Source organism: Mauremys reevesii, linkage group 3 (assembly GCF_016161935.1).
Source record: "Mauremys reevesii isolate NIE-2019 linkage group 3, ASM1616193v1, whole genome shotgun sequence".
Lineage (NCBI taxonomy): Eukaryota > Metazoa > Chordata > Testudines > Geoemydidae > Mauremys > Mauremys reevesii.
The window spans coordinates 170,602,978-170,626,608 of record NC_052625.1 but is presented as its reverse complement, the minus strand read 5'-3'; the positions used below and the strand labels follow the sequence as shown (position 1 = coordinate 170,626,608).

Here is a 23,631-nt window from a genome sequence, read left to right as displayed (position 1 = left end):
GACAATATAATTGTTTTGTTGTGTTTTTCAGTGAATGCTAAAATTTGATATATCTGACTTCCCAAATTCCAAAGCAAATATCCTCTTCCATTTGAGATAGAGGACAAGTCTTTGTAATTTACTTTACAAGCAGTTCTTCTCCTTCCTTCTTAATCTAGCTCAGAGTTTACATGAGATTGAAGAGTATACACCTCTACCCCACTATAACGCGACCTGATACAACACAGGTTCGCGTATAGTGCGGTAGCAGTGGGGCTCCGGTGACGCTTTAAAAGGTCCGGGGCTCTGGCTGCTGCAGGGATGCCCAGGCCCTTTAAATCACCGCTGGAGCCCTGCCGCCGCTATCCCGGGCCTGCGGCAATGGGACTCGCCAGCGATTTAAAGGGCCCGGACTCCCCTCAGCGGCCAGAGCCCGGAGCTCTTTAAATCACTGCTGGAGCCCTGCCACTGCTACTCCAGGGCTGCGGCAGCGGGGCTCCACCGGTGATTTAAAAAGCCTGGGGCTCCCCGCAGTGGCTGGAGCCCGGAGCTCTTTAAATCACCATCAGAGTCCTGCCGCCTCTACCCTGATATAACGGGGTTTCAGCTATAACGCGGTAGGGATTTTTGGCTCCCTATGACCGCGTTATAGTGGGGTAGCGGTGTAAAGTATTTTAGTCCCTTTTGCCTGATTTTTCACCACACACTGCATTGCCCTATTCCTACAGAGAAATCTGAAGTAAAATGTACACTGCATTCAATATCCTTTGTTTCTCAACTTTGTGCTCTTTATCCATTTGTTGATTATCCAGCATGGAATGATAAAGGATACCACTCTTACAATCCTACTAGTTGTGGCCAGGAAAAACAGTCAGCAAGAACCACCAAGCAAAAAACCCAAAACAAGACAAAACATATAATAAAACCCACTAAACATCTCTCAGGCCTTTGTTATATATCACAAACCCAACAAAATCAGTAAACAAGCAAGGAGGAATCAGCATATTGAGATGTCCTTCCTACATAAAGATAGCATATTACTAACTTTGAAATCTTCAGAATTCAGTAGGGTACCATTCCGCTCTTGCTTTCACAACAATTATGGAATTATTAATAAAAAGTGAATTATCAGTCAAGACAATCAAATTCTCTCACTACAAGACGACAATGTTTCATAGCTATGATATTCGCTACTTCTAGGAAAATTCAAATGTGCATTATTATATACATGTATTTGTTTAGATATATCTATTACTTCCTTGGATGAATTCTAAGATGACTCAAGAACCTCAGAGTTACATACAAACACTAATCACATAGCTTTATGGCAAATAAGATCAGATATACAGGCATGAATATGGAACAAAAATTATGGAATGAGGCATTTCAGTTCAAATTGATTCTTTATTAAGATGTGAAAATACTATATTTTTGCAAGTGATACTAATAAATAAAAATACCCAGTAAAGAACTTTTATTTAATGTTAAGTGACTAGTTACAGCTATAGAGCATCTTACTCCAATTAAGTTCAAGACAACAATCATGCAGATTGGTGATGAAAAAGCAATATAAACAATATTTTATTCATTTTGTGCAATCTTAGTATACAATTTCGATGCTATCTTCTTCTAAATCAGTTCACATAGACTGAAATGCAATTTCAAAACAAACTTTAAGGAGCATATTCTACTCCTGTTCCACACATGGAGTTATGTATAGCATAAGTCCATGAATGTATAGTGTAGTTAAACATTGAAAAAGAAAAAAAATCATAATCTCCGGATAGATATTTAACAAAAAGTCTATGAACATTACAAAAGAAAATGTCACACCACTGTGTTCTCAAAACAGAAATGTTACCAAAGCATAACAATAAATTATATTAAATTTAATATTTGTCTTTATAATTAAAGAATGATGTCTGAGGACACCACTTTTTAAAAAATATTTGTATATATAAGAAAGTCAGACCTTACATTTACATATCTCAAGTTCCCATTTAGATACAGCTTTCTTTTATAATAAGTTTCTGCCTTGAGACTATATCCTTTATTGGAAATTTAAAAACAAAAAATGAAAATTAACTTCTCAGTTAAGCTGTGCATCACATATACATCATCAGGGTGAAATACAGGCACTTAACAGTATAATGTGCAAGGCATAACTTTTACTGGAAACAGTATAAACGGAGCTTCCACTGGAGGGAAAAATGGCATCCTTGACTCTCCTCCCCCAATCAAACATTGAGGGTTCCTAGTAGATTTGCTTCAATCCCTTTATGTTAGCACTAACTGTCAACATGTCACACTTTTGCTCCGGCTCTATAAATGCTTTCCATAAACTGTAGAACAAAGCATCTTTTTAGCAAGGATTTTCTATACTCATGCCCAGGACAGAAGTTTGTATAAACCTGTTTCTTGCCTAAGATGAATTTGTATTTTTCCTAATAGGGCCAAATAATAATAATACCTAACTCGTATACAGCATAACATAACTCCAGCCCTTTCTCCCCTATTCATTTTTGTATTAATAAATTTACAAACCAAGAGACCCAGTTTTGCAGCAGCCAACCACTGCTGTTCCTTTATATAATTTTAAAATAGTGTCTCATAATGTTCTATTTTTTAAAAAGACATGCTTTGACATACTGTTTCCCTACAGGCAGATCTATATAGCAGAGATTTCACTGATTTCAAATGAATATCCATTTGGATACTGCAAACCAGGAGGACATACATATGTGTATGCACTGGGGAGCAAATGTGGCAGTGGAAAGAGAGGCAACAGCAGAAACGTTTTAAGAAAATTGCAACTATCCTTTTTGGTTAGCAGAGACTTTGTGTGAAAAATATTTATACAACACAATATGCTTGGCATATTAACAGTACATTTTAATTTCTTATAAAGGTTTTATTTTGTCTGAAATGGGTATTTGAGCTTCCTACTTATGGTGGTCATATTGCTGTAGAATATATAATATAGAAAGAGTTACAAATGACATATCTTATACTCTATCTAATTTGTAACTATAATACAGTTTAACATTCAGGAGAGAAAAATCCTAACATCTGTATTTGATGAAACATTAGGGTTTTTTCCCTCTAAATGTTAAAATAGTATTTATACAGTATATATAAAACAAAATGGAAACTGGTTTTAGATCTGATGTTGGACATACTGCTAATTATGTCATTAAAATAATGGCATGTTATAAAGAGGCACTTTTAGTGTTTTATATACATCTCACATCTCTAGTGTAAAGTTTCATGTTTCACCCCTTTTCACTAAAAATAAAAGTATCAATAGCTAATTAGATGGAGCCTTATAACAAAAAACCATTAAAACTTGTGTGTGTGAATCTACTTGCAATTGCTTAGCTACACTGAAAATGCCAAAGGGCATCATCAGAGCCTTTCTTACCAAAAAATAAACGTAGGACCAAGATTAAACAATTTGAAGGAGAACAAGGACCAGCTTTTGTAAAAACAAGAACATTCACCACCTCCATGAGAAGCAATATATCCCTAGATTGAAGGGTAAGGGTTTTGAATATTGAATTCCCCTTACATCCAACTGTAATGTCTGCTTTCCTAATGTTTAATACATTTTTTTACATTTTATTTTTAGCATGACAAATTTGTTTTTAAAAACTGCCAACTTTTCACAACGATAAGGACCATTCAGTATAAACTTCGGAAGACTCATTTGGTGTTCTCACATTTCATGTACTATACATAGCACATTGTGAAAATTTAGCATCTTGTATGGACAAACCAGAGAAGCATGTGCTCATGCTGAAGATCTGAAAAACGGTGTAACAAATGGAAGCATTGTTATGACAAGCTGCAGATCAGCACTGTTACTTAAAGAGACAGAATCAAAAATAAAATCTTGAGTGATCCTTAAGAATCAGAAACCCCAGAACCCCACGCTCGTGGAAGTTCCTACATAAGGCAGTCAAAATTTACAACCTGTATTTTACATTCACTAAGGAATTACTTGTTTTCTTCTTTTTGGTAAAACCAACAGCCCAACATACTGCAGAGTCTGAATATGAAATATAGGCACAAATAGGTTCTCCATCTTTTTAGTGCGGAAAACCTGACTATCTAACAATGTAATAAGAAAATGTGAGAAAAAATCTCTAACAATTCGAATAAAACAAAGTACTGTATAAAGGTGCAATATTGAGCAGATTTAATTTTGGTTTAAATACACATGTAAATCATGGAACTTTTCTATTCTTATTTGTAAAGTATTTCACATTATCAATGTCATTCTAGTTCTTCCCAGTTATCAGTAAGGTTACCTTTGCTCTGTCTTCTAATACTAACCAGCTTTCCTGCTGATTTGATACTCCACCTGGAACTGTTTCCTGAGCTGGCCAGGTTTGTGTATTTTGTGGAGCCTTTGGTCTCATCTTCCCAGCCTGACCAGGATGGATAGTCACTTAAAGTATTTCCTGCATCACTGATGGGGTCTCCAGCAGTAATCTGTGGTGGTTCCCACCCTTCAATCTGATCTGGTTTCCTGCTTTGGGTGTTCTGTTTTATTGCCAAACTGTCCCAAAATCCAAATTTCTTTTCTGACTTCACATCTTCTTTTAATTTTAAATTAGTTCTAGAGAATAACAAAAATGTGTTATTTAAACATTGATGTTTCTCCCCATTAAAAACATCAAACTCTCTTTAGAGGACATACTTATTCAAGATACCAAAAGATAAACTTTCCTAAACTGGTTCTGCCAAAGCAACTCACAAAAACAGAAGATTTGCCAAAGTGTAAGATGTTTTTTTAAAAACCGAATAGCTTTTTTAAAAATCCTCTCTGTTTCATACAAAGCTCCCACAAAATCAGTATCTAAATATGTAACAAATCTTTGTATCATTAAATTATGTATAATTGTTATATGGGACTTCATTCCTCTACTATATTTTCACATCTCTAGCTACCAAAAAGTATATGTTTGCAACACCCTTATATGAGAGTGTGGAAAATTCAAAGCTATCCTTGCAATTTTTTTCTTTTGAACAAAAGGAGAATATTTTTAACAACACACAAACAAATCAAATCTCTATATTTTTTCAGTAGAAAGAAGTCTGGAGATGATTTTCACACACTGAAGAAGAGATTAGCCCTGCAAGTTGTTCTGCACAAGTTGGCCCCTCTGTCTGCGTTAAGCTTCCAAGAGGTCAATGGATGTGCACGAGCCTCCCAATATGAACAACTTGCAGGATCTGTGCCCTGGGAGATCATGAACAAAATTGTAAAAATAAAGAGCAAACACACACAACCACAAAAACTTTTCCAGCTGACAGAGGAATACAATAATTTAGATATGAGAAAAGGAGGAAAGAGACAAGAGATTTTTTCCTAGTTTTCAAAGAAATACTCTGACAAAAAAAACCAAAGCCAGCAATATGAGCATTTGAAATATTTTATGCTACATTTCATTATCTTTATTCATAAGGAATAGTATTCATTACTCTATGAATGATCACATTGCAATTAGTGGAATCACTTGTTAAGTAAGGTGCTACGCAACCTGACACTCTATACCCCTTTGTACTTAATGCCCTAACTTACCCATGCACTAAAGCAGAGTTTGTATGCTTTTTTTAAACAGAGCCAAGTTTTGAGAAGTTAAATTTTGTTTGCAACCAAGTTCTAAAGACTTTTTAAAGTGTGTTTATAACCATCAATGTTTGAAGAATATATTGCATCCTAAAAATAATTTGTTCCAGTTTTCTTTGAGCAGTTCATAGAGAAATGTTCAATTATCTAAACTACTTTGTTAGACTTAACACATGCATACGAAGTTATGTAATTTCATTTCTCTAATTAAGCAAAGTGTACAATGGTCATTCATAATACTAATGTAATTGTTACAATTCCAAGTTATAGACTTGTCCTCCAGAAATAGCAACAAGGTCATGCAGTAATTCTTATATGTTAAAATTATGTTTGCAGTTTATCCAAAACTGAGCATGAAGACACATTCACTGAAGTTAAGGTGTTAGCCCATGATGGTGACCATGCCATGCTAACAATATCCAGGCTTCATTACTGTCAGCTTCAGAAAGAGCAGCTCGCCAGACTTCTGGTCTCAAGCAAGGTACAGTGATATGATAATCTAGAACAAGCTATGTGGGTGAACGCAAGACAAATTAGGTGTTACAATTCAACCAGATCTTATGGTTCATATCTTTTTATTACATTATTTTGGAACTATGCTTAATAACATTATAACATACATTAAGACAATTAGGCAAATTTACCCCAGCGGTAAAAGGAAATGAATTATGAAAATGTTTATCATTTGCCAACCAGTTTTAGTATTCAGTCACTGTAATGCTAAGTTTCATACATCAATTGTCACCCTGCCAGGTTATGTCCAAAATATTTAATGTGCATTACAATGCTTTTATAGCTACCAGCTTTCCTGAAAAGATTTGTATTATATTGGCCGCAATGCATTGCCATAAAAATCACCTTATGAAATCTCTGCTATCTCTTTTTTTTTAAAAAGAGGGACTTTATACAGGGTACTTGAAATAATTTAGATTTTAAGCTATGTATAGGTTAATAAACTTAATATTTGCAGTGTGCAGCATTTAAAATGCAAAATGTCAAGTGTTTATACAAGTAAGTTTGTATATAATTAAATAGTAAGACACAGAAGATCAGGTACTAGTGCTGATACATACATAACCTTCGATGTGCAATGAGTTATGAAGTGAAGCAGATTCAAAGTTTCCATTACCCACTAATAATGCACAGTCAAATGTCCTTATTGCAGTTAAAGTACCCATTGAATATAGTTGGGGAAGAGGGGGTTAAAGATGAAAACACTGTTTTAATTTCAGCTTGCAACCTCTGAAATAGGGAAATTTTTAATATCCCAATTAAATAGAAGTGACTGAATATCAGTACTTTAAGAAATCTTTCCTCTGTTATTAAAACCAAAAATCTGTTTTGGCTATTTTAATCTCATAGACTCATAGATTTTAAGGTCAGAAGGGACCTGCATGATAATCTAGTCTGACCTCCTGGACCTTGCAGAGCACAGAACCTCACCCACTCACTTCTGTAACAGACCCCTAACATCTTTGGCTGAGTTACTGAAGTCCTCAAATCATTATTTAAAGATTTCAAGCTACAGACAATCCATCATTTACAGTACTTTAAACCTGCAAGTGACCGATGCCCCATGTTGCAGATGAAAGCAAAACACCCTTAGGGTCTCTGCCAATCTGATCCAATGGAAAATTCCTTTCCAATTCCAAATCTAATTAGACCCAGCCTTAGATTTCCCAGTGATTTCCTCATTTTTCATGGCTAGATCACTTAGTTTTATTTTCTATAAAATAATAATAAAAAAGATCAAGAGCTGTTTACAACAAAATTAACCTTAAGGTGCATTTGTACTCTGAAAACTGATTAACAATGACAATGTTTTCTCATGTTTACAGAGTCTCAATTTCCATATCATGTGTGCTTGCTTTACAAGTCGGAAGATATTATGCAACTGGCAATTCTACAAACTCAACCTGAGAATCTGGACTTAAACTGGGTTCTTTCCTTTTCACATTAGCATTCCATAAGTAACCTGGGCTCAAAGTGACTGTGTAACTATTGTCTTCAGGTTTAACTTGATTGGCCGTGTCACTGGAGCTTAGAAAACAACTATACTAAATTAAGCAGAAGAGCGAGAGAAAGTTGGATTCTTTCTAAGATGTGCTTGTTCTGGAGTGTTATTAAGAATAAAAGTAGTCAAAACTTTTGTTACTAAACTGAATCTTTATATGCAAGGAACAGATATGACGGATTAGAAAGTACCACTTTACACAGTCCCTTTTCAATATCCAACCACACTTTAAGGACTTATTTGAGAGGGTTTTTGTTTTGTTTTTGTGGTTTTTTTTTAAAAAGTAATACTGGCTTAAAATTTCAGAGTGCTGCTATTGGTTATCCAGCACTTCACTTTAACCCCAATCAGTTACTTAATTTTGATTTATACAGAAAAATCAGTCATAAGTATTAAAAGAAGCTTTAGACTGATTTTTTCTCTACAAAATGAAATTTAGTTGAATCAGAGGAGGAATTACAGTGCAATAGATATTATGCATATAGCACTGATCACAGTTTAAAGTGCCAAATTATACCTAAGAGGGGAAAAAAATCAAAACCTTTTAATTACTTTCTACAGTAAAAGGCTGTTATTCCAACAATATTTATTGTGGCTGTCCCCCAATATGTACAGGAGATTGCCCAGCCTAGTAGAGGGGGGAGGGATAGCTCAGTGGTTTGAGCATTGGCCTGCTAAACCCAGGGTTGTGAGTTCAATCCTTGAGGGGGCCACTTAGGGATCTGGGGCAAAAATTGGTCCTGCTAGTGAAGGCAGGGGGCTGGACTAGATGACCTTTCAAGATCCCTTCTAGTTCTAGGAGATTGGTATATCTCCAATTATTACCTTTATTACCTATTTAGTAGAGCAGGCCCTACACGTTTTAAGTTCAAAGCTTAAATAAGAGATCAAATCTGAAGAATGCAAATTTAATAGTTTCAAAAATATAACCATTTAGCTTTCAGAAACTTTCAATAGATTAGTAATTTTTTTTTCTAAATTGGTTCTTTAGGTCCTACCTTTACTAACTCCAGTGATCCTGCAGCCATTATCCTCAGCTTGCTGATTTTCTTATTCATTTGCCACTACGTTTTACTTACCCTTTTGATTTTGGAGCTTTGCATCCTGCTAGCAATTGTTGTTCATCATCTTTATTGAACATAGAGGTCACTTCTTTCCAACCCCGAAAACTTGCACTCTGAACCTACAAAAGGTAGTAAAAATACCAGTGAAAATGCATTAAAAACTTACTCCCAGGGCTTGAAAAGCCCACGCCCTATGGCAAGTATAAATTAATCTTGTCCAGGCAGTTACCATCAGCTTACACAGAATGTCTTTCTCCTCCTTCCTCCCAATCATCCTTCTGAGAGAAAGGCATTTCTTAAAGACGTATCCTGGGCCAGATTCACTGGTCCATTAAAGCTACTTTGCACCTTAAAACCAGCTGACCTGGCCAGTGAGTACAAAAGTAGTAGCTCCTATGACCCTCTGTGACAGACTCAGTCACAGAGATCCCCTTGGGACTTCCACCTGATGTGCTGAAATTACCTCTGAGCCTGTTTTCCCTGCCAGCTTGAGCCAGGCACGCTAGCCTGCAGCAACACAGACCCAGGGTCTGGGCCACACCCCCAAAGCTGCAGACTTTAACTAAAAACAGCTCAGCAGGTTACCTTTCTCCAGCACCCAGACACCCTGCTCCCAATGGGATCCAAACCTCCAAATAAATCTGTTTTACTCTGTATAAAGCTTATACAGAGTAAATTCATAAACTGTACGCCCTTTATATCACTGATAGACAGATTTGCACTGCTGTTTGCTCCCCCAGGTATTAATCACTTACTCTGGGTTTATTAATAAACAAAAGTGATTCTATTAAGTATAAAAAGTAGGATTTAAGAGGTTTCAAGTAATAACAGACAGAACAAAGCAAGTCACCAAGCAAAATGAAACAAAACACACAAGTCTAAGCCTAATACATTAAGAAACTGATTACAGGTAATATCTCACGCTCAAAGATGTTCCAACAAGCTTCTTTCACAGACTAGACTCCTTCCTAGTCTGGGCCCAATCCTTTCCCCAGTACAGTCCTTGTTAGTTCAGCAGGTGGTATTTCAGATGGTAAACAGGGGTTCTCTCATGACTGACAGCCCCTTTTGTCCTGCTCCACCCCCTTTTATTGCTTTGGCACAAGGCAGGAATCTTTTGGCTCTCTGGGTCCCCACCCCACCTTCTAAATGGAAAAATACTAGATTTAAGATGGATTTCATTATCAGGTGACATGGTCACACGTCACTATAAGACTCCTTGTCTCCATTCTTCCTGGGTTGACCCACACATACACAGGAAGGCTTTCAAATAACTATGGCTATTTACAATTGATTGTTTCTGGAGCACCCTTAATGGCCTCCACTTAATATGTTTACATCAGTGATACAAGTTTATATCTTATTCTCCTAACTCCAGATATAGAAATAATACATGCAAACAAATAGGATGAACACACTTCGTAGATTACAAGCTTTCTAATGACACCATACAGGGGGTTTTAGCGTAAAGCATATTCCAGTTATGTCATATTCATAAGCATATTTCCATAAAATATATGGAGTGCAACGTTACAGCCTCCATCCTGCTTCTTTTTTTCTGGCACAATGAGAGTGCATAGAGTGTATACATCTGGGCATTCACAGCTACCAGACCCCTTTTTTGGGGCCTGAGGCTCTTTTATGCCAGAGACATAGCCCAGCAGTCTCATGGCCTTAGGATTTGGGGAATGCAAAGACAGTTTAAAGCCACCTCTGTTAACCTTTCTCCATCTGTGCTGTGGTCCTGCACAGACACAACAAAGAATGGCTCTTAGCCCTTTGGTTGTGAAGATAATCTTCCAAACATGACCACTGTGTAAAATGATCTCTTCCCAAGTCTGCAGATAGACAGCTCCAGGACCTCTGCCGCTATTCAGAGCTTTCCTGAGCTGGAATATAGTAAAAACTGACCAGTCCTCTTAGTTTTCACTGCTACTTTTTAAAATCCTGTGGCCAGCAATGAAATGGACATGAATCAGGTTATTTTCACTCTGCTGTGGCTGCTTGGGAAAGCCCTTAAACATCAATGGAGGAAGACACTGGAGTTATTCACTGAGGAGGGCACAAAAAACAGAGGTCATGTAAGCAGCGAGGTAGAGGACCAGAGACAGCCTGTGCTCAGAAGCCAGGAGACTCTGTGGTTATAGGTTTATGGGAAGAGAGAGAGAGAATCATCTTCCCTTGCAGTAGCCAGAGGGGATTTGGAGGTAGCTTCAAATTTAGTCCACATCTAACTAGTCAGACATAGCTACAAAACAGACTCTAAACAGAATTCAAGAACAACACTCTAGTAGGAGTCCCAGCATACTCCTTTTCTCAGAAGAATGGAAGGGATCTCTCCAAGATATCATCATTCCCATTTTTCCATACTGGTCTTTGGGAGTAGACTTAGTCCTTTGGCTACAAGAAACCTGGCACATCTTCCGGTCCTATGTGGGAGTGCACAAGGGTACACAGATCAATGTGAAGAGGTGGGTAAGAAAGACTGGAATAAGTGTGGGTGAAGGGGAAAAAATACAGGAAACAAGGTGTGATGCTGTATGGAATCTGTGGAACACTTGAGGATATTATGAATATCAATACTGTAAAACTGTAATGACTTGTTCCAGATGGGCCATGTAAGGTATCTGTAAAAATGTTATAATTTGCCAAATATTATAATCTCATTTATGTGTTTGTATCACCTTTGTATTATGAGTTAAAGAGATGTCTGTATTTCAAACTTGTACTATGCTTCTGGGTAACACCCTGCAGACCGTTTGGCATCAGCACTGCCTAGCCTGCTTAATGGCCCATTAAGGCCCATCAGCTATAAAACTGGACTGAAGAACTTGTGGATATAAATGCAGAGGAGGCCTGGAATTACTTCAAGTCAAAGTTGCAGAAACTATCAGAAGCCTGCATCCCAAGAAAGGGGAAAAAAATCATAGGCAGGAGTTGTAGACCAAGCTGGATGAGCAAGCAACTCAGAGAGGTGATTAAGAAAAAGCAGAAAGCCTACAAGGAGTGGAAGATGGGAGGGATCAGCAAGGAAAGCTACCTTATTGAGGTCAGAACATATAGGGCTAAAGTGAGAAAGGTGAAAAGCCATGTAGCCAAGGACCTTGCAAAGGTAATTAAAACCAATAGTAAAAGGTTTATAGCCATATAAATAAGAAGGAAACAAAGAAAGAAGAAGTGGGACCACTAAACACTGAGGTTGGAGTGGAGGTTACGGATAATCTAGGCATGGCCCAATATCTAAATAAATACTTCGCCTCAGTCTTTAATGAGGCTAATGAGGAGCTTAGGGATAATGGCAGGATGACAAATGAGAATGAGGATATGGAGGTAGATATGACCACATCCGAGGTAGAAGCCAAACTCAAACATCTTAATGGGATTAAATCAGGGGGCCCAGATAATCTTCATCCAAGAATAGTAAAGGACCTGGCACATGAAATGGCAAGCCCATTAGCAAGAATTTTTAACCAATCTGTAAACTCAGGGACTGTACCATATGACTGGAGAATTGCTAACATAGTACCTATTTTTAAGAAAGGGAAAAAAAGTGATCCAGGTAACTACAGGCCTGTTAGTTTGACATCTGTAGTATACAAGGCTTTGGAGAAAAATTTGAAGGAGAAAGTAGTTAAGGACATTTGTAATTGGGACAAAATACAACATGGTTTTACAAAAGGTAGATCATGCCAAGCCAAACCAACCTGATCTCCTTCTTTGAGAAGGTAACAGACTTTTTAAGACAAAGGAAATGCAGTAGATCTAATTTACCTCGATTTCAGTAAGGCATTTGATACGGTTCCACATGGGGAATTATTAGTTAAATTGGGAAAGATGGAGATGAATATGAAAATTGAAAGGTGGATAAGGAACTGGTTAACAACAGGTCATACTGAAATGTGAACTCTCAGGCTGGAGGGAGGTTACTAGTGGAGTTCCTCAGGGATCAGTTTTGGGACCAATCTTATTTAATCTTTTTATTACTGACCTTGGCACAAAAAGTGGGAGTGTGGTAATAAAGTTTGCAGATGATACAAAGCTGGGAGGTATTGCCAATACAGAGAAGGACCTGGATATCATACAGGAAGATCTGGATGACTTTGTAAACTGGAGTAATAGTAATAGAATGAAATTTAATAGTGAAAAGTGCAAGAACTCTCGCTCCAGCCTGAGAGTTCACATTTCAGTATGACCTGTTGTAGCCTCCCGTTTAACCAGTTCCTTATCCACCTTTCAATTTTCATATTCATCTCCATCTTTCCCAATTTAACTAATAATTCCCCATGTGGAACCGTATGGGAGGAGCCTATACAGGAGAGATGGGCTCCCCCCTAAACCAAAGTGGAACCAGGCTGCTGGCACTAAACATTAAAAAGGTTGTAGAGCAGTTTTTAAACTAGGAGATGGGGGAAAGCTGACTGCTGCAGAGGAGCATGTGGATCGGACACAGACTTCTCGTAGGGGAGAGTCTGATGATAGAGAATCTCCAGGTTATAGTCAGGAGCAGAAGACGGAAGAGGATAATGTAAGGGCCGGATCAGATGATAAACAGTCACATAAAAAAGAATCTGGCACATCAGAAAAGGGCAGACAAATAAACAGGGACAAGTTTTTAAAGTGCTTGTACACAAATGCTAGAAGTCTAAATAATAAGATGGGTGAACTAGAGTGCCTTGTGATAAAGGAGGATATTGATATAATAGGCATCACAGAAACCTGGTGGACTGAGGGCAATCAATGGGATACAATCATTCCAGGGTACAAAATATATCGGAAGGACAGAACAGGTCGTGCAGGGGGAGGAGTGGCACTATATGTGAAAGAAAATGTAGATTCAAATGAAGTAAAAATCTGAAGCGAATCCACATGTTCCATAGAATCTCTATGGATAGAAATTTCATGCTCTAATAAAAATATAACATTACCGATCTATTATCGACCACCTGACCAGGACAGTAATAGTGATGATGAAATGCTAAGAGAAATTAGAGAGGCTATCAAAATTAAGAACCCAATAATAGTGGGGGATTTCAATTATCCCCATATTGACTGGGAACATTTCACTTCAGGACAAAATGCAGAGATAAAATTTCTCGATACTTTAAATGACTGCTTCATGGAGCAGCTGGTACGGGAACCCACAAGGGGAAAGGCAACTCTAGATTTAATCCTGAGTGGAGCGCAGGATCTGGTCCAAGAGGTAACTATAGCAGGACCGCTTGGAAATAGTGACCATAATACAATAGCATTCAACATCCCTCTGGTGGGAAGAACACCTCAACAGCCCAACACTGTGGCATTTAATTTCAAAAGGGGGAACTATACAAAAATGAGGGGGTTAGTTAAACAAAAGTTAAAAGGTACAGTGACTAAAGTGAAATCCCTGCAAGTTGCATGGGCCCTTTTTAAAGATACCATAATAGAGGCCCAACTTCAATGTATACCACAAATTAAGAAACACAGTAAAAGAACTAAAAAAGAGCCACCATGGCTTAACAACCATGTAAAAGAAGCAGTGAGAGATAAAAAGACTTCCTTTAAAAAGTGGAAGTCAAATCCTAGTGAGGCAAATAGAAAGGAGCACAAACACTGCCAATTTAAGTGCAAGACTGTAATAAGAAAAGCCAAAGAGGAGTTTGAAGAATGGCTAGCCAAAAACTCCAAAGGTAATAAAATGTTTTTTAAGTACATCAGAAGCAGGAAGCCTGCTAAACAACCAGTGAGGCCCCTTGACGATCGAAATACAAAAGGAGCGCTTAAAGACGATAAAGTCATTGCGGAGAAACTAAATGGATTCATTGCTTCAGTCTTCACAGCTGAGGATGTTAGGGAGATTCTCAAACCTGAGCTGGCTTTTGTAGGTGACAAATCTGAGGAACTGTCACAGATTGAAGTGTCACTAGAGGAGGTTTTGGAATTAACTGATAAACTCAACATTAACAAGTCACCAGGACCAGATGGCATTCACCCAAGAGTTCTGAAAGAACTCAAATGTGAAGTTGCGGAACTATTAACTAAGGTTTGTAACCTGTCCTTTAAATCGGCTTCGGTACCCAATGACTGGAAGTTAGCTAATGTAACGCCAATATCTTAAAAGGGCTCTAGAGGTGATCCCAGCAATTACAGACCGGTAAGTCTAACGTCGGTAAAAGACAAATTAGTCGAAACAATAGTTAAGAATAAAATTGTCAGACACATAGAAAAACAAACTGTTGAGCAATAGTCAACATGGTTTCTGTAAAGGGAAATCGTGTCTTACTATTCTATTAGAGTTCTTTGAAGGGGTCAACAAACATGTGGACAAGGGGGATCCAGTGGACATAGTGTACTTAGATTTCCAGAAAGCCTTTGACAAGGTCCCTCACCAAAGGCTGTTACATAAATTAAGCTATCATGGGATAAAAGGGAAGGTCCTTTCATGGATTGAGAACTGGTTAAAAGACAGGGAACAAAGGGTAGGAATTAATGATAAATTCTCAGAATGGAGAGGGGTAACTAGTGGTGTTCCCCAAGAGTCAGTCCTAGGACCAATCCTATTCAATTTATTCATAAATGATCTGGAGAAAGGGGTAAACAGTGAGGTGGCAAAGTTTGCAGATGATACTAAACTACTCAAGATAGTTAAGACCAAAGCAGATTGTGAAGAACTTAAAAAAGATATCACAAAACTAAGTGATTGGGCAACAAAATGGCAAATGAAATGTAATGTGGATAAATGTAAAGTAATGCACATTGGAAAAAATAACCCCAACTATACATACAATATGATGGGGGCTAATTTAGCTACAACGAGTCAGGAAAAAGATCTTGGAGTCATCGTGGATAGTTCTCTGAAGATGTCCACGCAGTGTGCAGAGGCGGTCAAAAAAGCAACCAGGATGTTAGGAATCATTAAAAAGGTGATAGAGAATAAGACAGAGAATATATCATTGCCCTCATATAAATCCATGGTACGCCCACATCTCAAATACTGTGTACAGATGTGGTGTCTTCACCTCAAAAAAAATATTCTAGCACTAGAAAAGGTTCAGAAAAGGGCAACTAAAATGATTAGGGGTTTGGAGAGGGTCCCATACGAGGAAAGATTAAAGAGGCTAGGACTCTTCAGCTTGGAAAAGAGGAGACTAAGGGGGGATATGATAGAGGTACATAAAATCATGAGTGATGTTGAGAAAGTGGATAAGGAAAAGTTATTTACTTATTCCCATAATACAAGAACTAGGGGTCACCAAATGAAATTAATAGGCAGCAGGTTTAAAACAAATAAAAGGAAGTTCTTCACGCAGTGCACAGTCAACTTGTGGAACTCCTTACCTGAGGAGGTTGTGAAGGCTAGGACTATAACAATGTTTAAAAGGGAACTGGATAAATTCATGGTGGCTAAGTCCATAAATGGCTATTAGCCAGGATGGGTAAGAATGGTGTCCCTAGCCTCTGTTCGTCAGAGGATGGAGATGGATGGCAGGAGAGAGATCACTTGATAATTGCCTGTTAGGTTCACTCCCTCTGGGGCACCTGGCATTGGCCACTGTCGGTAGAGAGATACTGGGCTAGATGGACCTGTGGTCTGATCCGGTACAGCCATTCTTATGTAAAGTCATGCATTTAGAGATTAATAACAAGAATTTTTGTTATAAGCGGGGGACTCATCAATTGGAAGTAACAGAGGAGGAGAAGGACCTCGGATTATTGGTTGATCACAGGATGACTATGAGCCGCCAATGTGATATGACCGTGAAAAAAGCTAATATGGTCTTGGGATGCATCAGGTGAGGTATTTCCAATAGAGATAAGGAGGTGTTATTACCGTTATACAAGGCACTGGTGAGACCTCATCTGGAATACTGTGTGCAGTTCTGGTCTCCCATGTTTCAGAAGGATGAATTCAAACTGGAACAGGTACAGAAAAGGGCTACTAGAATGATCCGAGGAATGGAAAACCTGTCTTATGAAAGGAGACTCAAAGAGCTTGGCTTGTTTAGCCTCACCAAAAGAAGGCTAAGGGGAGATATGATTGCTCTCTATAAATATATCAGAGGGATAAATACCAGGGAGGTAGAGGAGTTATTTAAGTTCAGTACCAATGTGAACACAAGAACAAATGGATATAAATTGGCCATCAGAAGACTTGAAATTAGATGAAGGTTTCTAACCATCAGAGGAGTGAAGTTCTGGAACAGCTTTCCAAGGGGAGCAGTGAGGGCAAAAGACATATCTGGCTTCAAGACTAATCTTGATAAGTTTATGGAGGGGATGGTATGATGGTATACCCTAATTTTGGCAATTAATTGATTTTTGACTATCAGCGGTAAATATCCCCAATGGCCTGTGATGGGATTTTAGATGGGGTGGGATCTGAGTTACTACAGAAAATTCTTTCCTGGGTGTCTGGCTGGTGAGTCTTGCCCACATGCTCAAGGTTTAGCTGATCGCCATGTTTGGGGTCGGGAAGGAATTTTCCTCCAGGGCAGATTGATAGAGGCCCTTGGGTTTTTTCGCCTTCCTCTGCAGCATGGGGCACAGGTCACTTGCTGGAGGATTCTCTGCACCTTGAAGTCTTTAAACCATTTTTTGAGGACTTCAATAGCTCAGACATAGGTTAGGGGTTTATTACAAGAGTGGGTGGGTGAGATTCTGTGGCCTGCGTTGTGCAGGAGGTCAGACTAGTCTATCATAATGGTCCCTTCTGACCTTAAAGCCTATGACTCTAATTGACCCATTGAGAGAAGGCAGATACACCTTATGCCTCCGCAAAACATGCAGGGGCAAGCCTATGGACAGAACTCTAAGGCTTTCAAGCCATGTGCTGGGCAGCTTGTGCTTGAAACAAAGGAAGCACAGGCCACATGGCAAAATACTATAAAAGGCAGCTGCATCTTCTCCATTTGCCTTCAATTCTGCTTTTTACCTCTGGAGGAACTTTGCTACAAACTGAAGCTCTGAACAAAGGACTGAATGACCCATCCAAGCTGTGAATGTATTCCAGAGGGACTTTCATGCCAGCAAACTCACCAACACTGCTAGGAACCTGATATATGGACTTTGAAGTCTTTGTATGTATGTAACTGTTTTAGCATTTACCATTTCTCTTTTTGTTCTTTCTTTTTTCTTTATAATAAACTTTTAGTTTTAGACACTAAAGGATTGGCTGGCAGCATGGTATTTTGGGTAAGATCCAAACCTATACTGACCTGGTAATGTGGCTGACCCTTTGAGGTCAGAAGAACATTTTGTATATGTGAGCAGTGTTTTTAAAACAACTTCTCACTTTACTGGACCTACGTGGTGACTGGGAGCCAGAGAACTGAAATTCAATAAAGGGGTCTGTGTGGTTTCTTTTTTTGCTTCTTGATAACCAGTGCGGGGAATCAGAAGCAGAGTTTGTGACTGGTTGAGGAGAATAATTTTGGTGTTACCCACCAGTCTTGGGAGTATCTGCCCTCCCTTTTGCGACCTGCCTGACCTTGGCATTTCCAGTGAGGGCTGCCGTAGGCACCCCAAGTCACACAAGGTAGAGAACAAAATGTCAGCGAAGGGAGAAAGAAAATTATTAAAATAGCCCTTTATCTTTTATAATATGATCTAATTATAGCCAAATGGCAGTCTAACCCATATGAAATCATGTAATCCAGCCTAAATTACAAGTGTCTTAAAGAGGAAGTATAGGGATTAAAACAAGAATTTTGCAGACTTAGCTTCAAACTCACCTTTTATCAGCACTATTCCTTAATTCAGAATTGAGATGTGCAGCTGCAACTTCTGCATCCCTAACCTGCCTTGCACTGTTTTGAGAACTCCTCCAGCAATGCCTCTAGCATGATAACCCAGACCAAAGAACAAAATGTTCCGAAGTTGTAATTTTCCCAGTGAAAGCCTGGTAATCTCTTCTGTGTTTTATATTCAATTTAAAATATCTAAATTAATTTCACTGAACTTGATACCGATTTAAAGATCTCCATTTGGAATAACTAACAGGCCTAGTACTCCAAACCAATAAAATGTATAGGTCTGCAGATGCACTTAAGAGAAAGAATGAACAGCCAATCTCCTATCTGTCATGGTGTTATTCAATAAGAACATAATATCCTCTTCAGAGAGCTATTCCTTCAATACATAGCAATTTACATATTTACAAAAAAAAAAAAAGGGGTGCCTTCAACACAAGCCTATGCTCTTGGCAGATATATAGCTATGGTAATAGTTCTGTAGCAGAAGTCTTTCCAAAATTATTTACTATACTTCCTACCCCTTAATGGAAACTTCTAAAGCTTATTCAGAATTTCCAAATTTAAAACTTCCAGTTCAATTTATAGAAGAGTCTTAACATCCAAAGCAGCATGAATACAACTTTTACTGAAAGTTAAACATGCTGTACATTATCTTTGACTAGGACTTCTCTCTAGGTCCTCGCACCCACGCTATGTCTAAATCTGGCAGATAGAATGGATAGAAATTCTATATTTGAATAATAAGAATATAGCAGTAGGAATATACTACCAACCACCACACCAGGATGGTGATGGTGATGGTGAAATGCTCCAGAAGATTAGAGAGGCTATAAAAATTGAAAACTCAATAACAACGGGGGATTTCAACTATCCCCATATTGATTGGATACATGTCACCTCTGGACAAGATGCAGGGATAATATTTCTAGACACCATTAATGACTACTTCTTGGAGAAACTGGTCCTGGAACTCACAAAGGGAGAGGCAATTCTTGATTTATTCCTAAGTGGGGCACAGGATCTGGTTCAAGAGGTGAATATATCTGAGCCATTTGGTAATAGCGACCATAATATAATTAAATTTAACATCCTTGTGGGAGGGGATGCCAAAGAAGTTAACCACAGTAGCACTTAACTTCAGAAAGGGAAACTAGACAAAAATGAGAAATCTTTTAATTTTGTTTAACATGCTACGGTCACAAAAGTGAAATGCCTGCAAGCTGCACGGAAAATTTTTAAAAACATCATTATAGAGACTCAAACAAAATATATATCCCCAAATTAAAAAGCAATAATAAGAGGACCATGGCTAAAAAACAAAATAAAATAAGTGATTAGAGGCAAAAAGGCATCCTTTAAAAATTGGAATTAAAATGTTACTGAGGAAAAAAGAAAGAATCACAAACTCTGGCAAGTAAAGTGTACAAGTATAATTAGGAAGGCCAAAAAAAGAATTTGAAGAGCAACTAGCCAAAGATTCAAAAACTAACAGCAATTATATATATGTACATCAGAAGCAGGAGACCTACCAAATAATCAGTGGGGCCACTGCACATTTGAGGTGCTAAAGCAGCTCTCAAGGAAGAAAAGGCCATTGCAGAGAACCTAAATGAATTCTTTGCATCAGAATACACTGCAGAGGGTGTGAGGGAAATTCCCACATCTGAGCCATTTCTTTTAGGTGACAAATCTGAGGAACTGTCTCAGATTGAGGTGTCAATAGAGAAGGTTTTGGAACAAACTGATACATTAAACAGTATTATCTCAGGACCAGATGGGATTCACCCAAGAGTTCTGAAGGAACTCAACTATGCAACTGCAGAACTACTACGTGTGGTATGTTACTTATTACTTAAATCAATTTCTCTACCAGATGACTGGAGGATAGCTAATGTGTCACCAATATTTTAAAAAGGCTTCAAAGGCAATCCTCGCAATTACAGGCCAGTAAGCCTAACTTCAGTCACGGGCAAATTGGTAGAAACTATAGTAAACTATAAAATTATGAAACACATAGATGAACGTGATTTGTTGGGGGAGGGGAAGGGGGAAGAGTCAACATGGAAATCATACCTCACCAATCTACTAGAATTCTTTGAGAGAGTCAAACATGCGGACAAGGGTGATCCAGTGGATATAGTGTACTTGAACTTTCAGAAAACCTCACTAAAGGCTCTTAAGCAAACTAAGCAGTCCTGGGATAAGAGGGAAGGTCTTCTCATGGATCTGTAACTGAATAAATGATAGGAAACAAAGGGTAGAAATAAATGGTCAGTTTTCAGAATTGAGAGAGGTAAAGAGTGGTGTCTCCCAGGGGTCTGTACTAGGACCAGTACTGTTCAACATATTCATAAATGATCTGGAAAAAGGAGTAAACAACGAGATCTACCCCACAATGAAGATAGAGGTAAGAAACCGTTTTCAGGCTCTCTGCACAAGTACTATGGCGGAGAATGGTTTGGGAGAGTCATCTGAGGGAAGGGATCAGAAGGACACCCCATCGACCAGAAGGCATGGAATGCATTGTCCTAGGGATGGGAGTTCCACCACCACCACTTCCAAGAAGAGACGACGGGTGGTCAGGGACTTGCTCCTAAGGGGGACGGAGTCATCCATCCGCCATCCAGACCAGAAGCTGGAAGTGGACAACAGGGGATGGACCACTCAATGATTGTCGGTTCTGTTCATTCCCTCTGAAGCACTAGGCATTGATCACTGTTGGAAGACAGGCTACTGGGCTAGATGGACCATTGGTCTGACCCAGTATGGATGTTCTTATGTGCTAATCATCTCTAAGATATATCCTTTCCTATGCACACAACTAAAACTCTCATTCAAGCTCTCACCATTTACATCTCAATTACTGCAACATCCATCTCTCACCCTTCACAAATACAACCTTGCCCAGCTCATATCCATTCAGAATACTTCTGCAAAGATCATTTCCCTACCCCATTACTTTCACCATGTCACCTCTCTCTTTGCCAGAGTCCACTGCCCCTCCACCACCCGCTATCACATCAAGAATAAGATGTTTGTTTTCATTTGCAAGACTCTTCCTAGCCTATCCCACGCTACCTATCATCTCTCATTTGTTATATGGAAGTCAACCCTCACCTACAATTGGGCCATGATCTCAGCCTCTATTGCCCACTTGTTAAATTTTCTAGAAGCACCTTCGTACTTTCTCCCTTACTGACCCTCATATTTGGGAGGAGCTCCCGGTTAGAGTTACCACCTTTCTAATTGCTGGTAACCAGACCCCCGAGCCCTCTGCTCCCACCCCGCCTCTTCCCCAGACTCCACCCTTCTCACCCTATTCCCCCAAAGCCCCGCCTCTGCTCTGCCTCTCCCCCAAAGACCCCATCCCCATTGCTCGCTCCTCTCTCCCCTCCCCAATGGATTGTCTCAAGGAGCTTGCCTGCAGGCAGGAGGCAGCCACAGCTGAGCTGGGGCTGGCACAAGTTAATGACCCAGAACCTGCCCTCCACTCCATGGTAACCAGACTTTTGGTTCGAATTCCATTTAAGGTTTCCAGGTTCCCTTTTTGACCAGACTTTCCAGTCAAAAACCAGGCACCTGGCAACTCTAAACGGCACCTGAACACAGAAGCCAAAAACTGGACTGTCTGGGTAGCAGCCCTATTCCCAGTAAACATCTGCAATACTCAAGTATCAGAGGGGTAGCCATGTTAGTCTGGATCTGTAAAAGCAGCAAAGAGTCCTGTGGCACCTTATAGACTAACAGATGTATTGGAGCATGAGCTTTCGTGGGTGAATACCCACTTCGTCAGATGCATGTGATACTAACTCATGATTCTCCTTAAAAACTCTCCTCAAAACTCTCCTTTGCCATGATGCCTACAAAAAACTTGACAACAGTTAGGCTGCTGGTGCACTGAGACCACAGCCTATCATGCTGACCAACAGTGTTTTATAGTTTCCTCGTACCACCCCCCCCCAGGTATGTCTATATCCATCTGTTTCTTTCTTGTCTTGGCTTTGTAAGCTTCTTGGAGCAGGGAGAGTCTTTTTCTTGTGTGTCTGAACAGATCCTAGCAAAATGGAGTCCTGCTCCATCACTAGGGTTCCTAGGTGCTACGATAATACAAATAATAAATAAATAAATAAATAAATAGTGTGAGCAAAAGAGGAATCCCTAAAAGCCATTAGGATTAAAAAGTTTCACACACACAAACTTCATTTAATGACAGTTAAATTTGAATCAGGACACATCTCACCAATTCAAAACCTGAAAAGCATGGAAATAAGTTAACAGTAAAGTCTCCTGTGTTCCTTGACATTTTCACATTGTCTACCTCTCGCTCAGTAATATTCCCCAACCCTCCAAAAGGCCTTCACTTTCAACTCCAACAAAAACCAAAAAACAATGCATACTTCAACTTCCTCAAACTCACACTTTAGCGTAACACCTTAACAGTGACCTCAAATGCTGTTGCACTGATGCTCTCTCCCCCATGTGCTGACTGACTGTTTTCTCCAAGCCCTTCCCACCCTTCCTTCATGCTCTTCCTCCCTCTCCTTCCCATTATTTCTCTGTCTAGCTAATTTCTTCCTAATACAACCTCACTGGAAGCATTGAAATAACAAACCAAAAAGTGTGGAACTAACATGACATTTGCAACCAATTCATTGTGTATTCTGCTTGAAAGTTCTATCCCTTTCTCCTACCCTATGTATGACTTTTCTATTTACATTGTAAGTGCTTTGGGGCAGGACTGTCTCTTGTTCTGTGTCTGTACAGAGCCTATTACTCTGGGAGCCTGTTCTCAACTGGACCCTGGACACTATTGTAATAAACATGATTCATAACTGTATCAACACATTCACTATCACACATTCCATTCATTTGGGAAGTTATTCTACCTTAACTTTAGTGAGATCATCGCTAGAGTGGTGCACTATCATCAGAGTATGACTAAATTGAAACACATTCTGCTTTTCCTATCTCTTGGAAGTAGAAATACAAGGAATCTACAAGGCTTTTAATCTGTCACATTATTTCCATGGTTTTCAGGTTTTGAGTTCATGGGCTGTGTCCTAATGCAACCTTAACTGTCACTAAATTAAGATGGTGTATGTTTATTTCTTAGGTGTTTTATATATAAGACACTCATTCATTCATACACGTGCACAGGCTTGAAGAACCTTAGTAGATAGTTCCAGGGTCAGGGAGGTGAGAGGAGGAGTT

The 23,631-nt window shown here is 39.0% G+C and overlaps 1 protein-coding gene across 4 annotated transcripts in view; it reads right to left on the bottom strand.

Moving 5' to 3' along the window:
- Positions 1–1,536: 1,536 nt before the first annotated feature.
- Positions 1,537–23,631, bottom strand: part of LOC120402305 (testis development related protein) — a 45,138-nt gene continuing 23,043 nt past the window's right edge. For 3 of the 4 annotated variants that reach the window (XM_039532840.1, XM_039532842.1, XM_039532843.1), the window contains 2 exons: positions 8,708–8,811; positions 1,537–4,600 (listed from right to left, as the gene is read on the bottom strand). In XM_039532840.1, coding sequence (XP_039388774.1) covers positions 4,255–4,600; positions 8,708–8,811 — 450 coding nt within the window. In that variant the 3' untranslated portion in view covers positions 1,537–4,254. The remainder of the gene's footprint in view (positions 4,601–8,707; positions 8,812–23,631) is intronic. The other variant, XM_039532841.1, reaches the window with a different exon arrangement.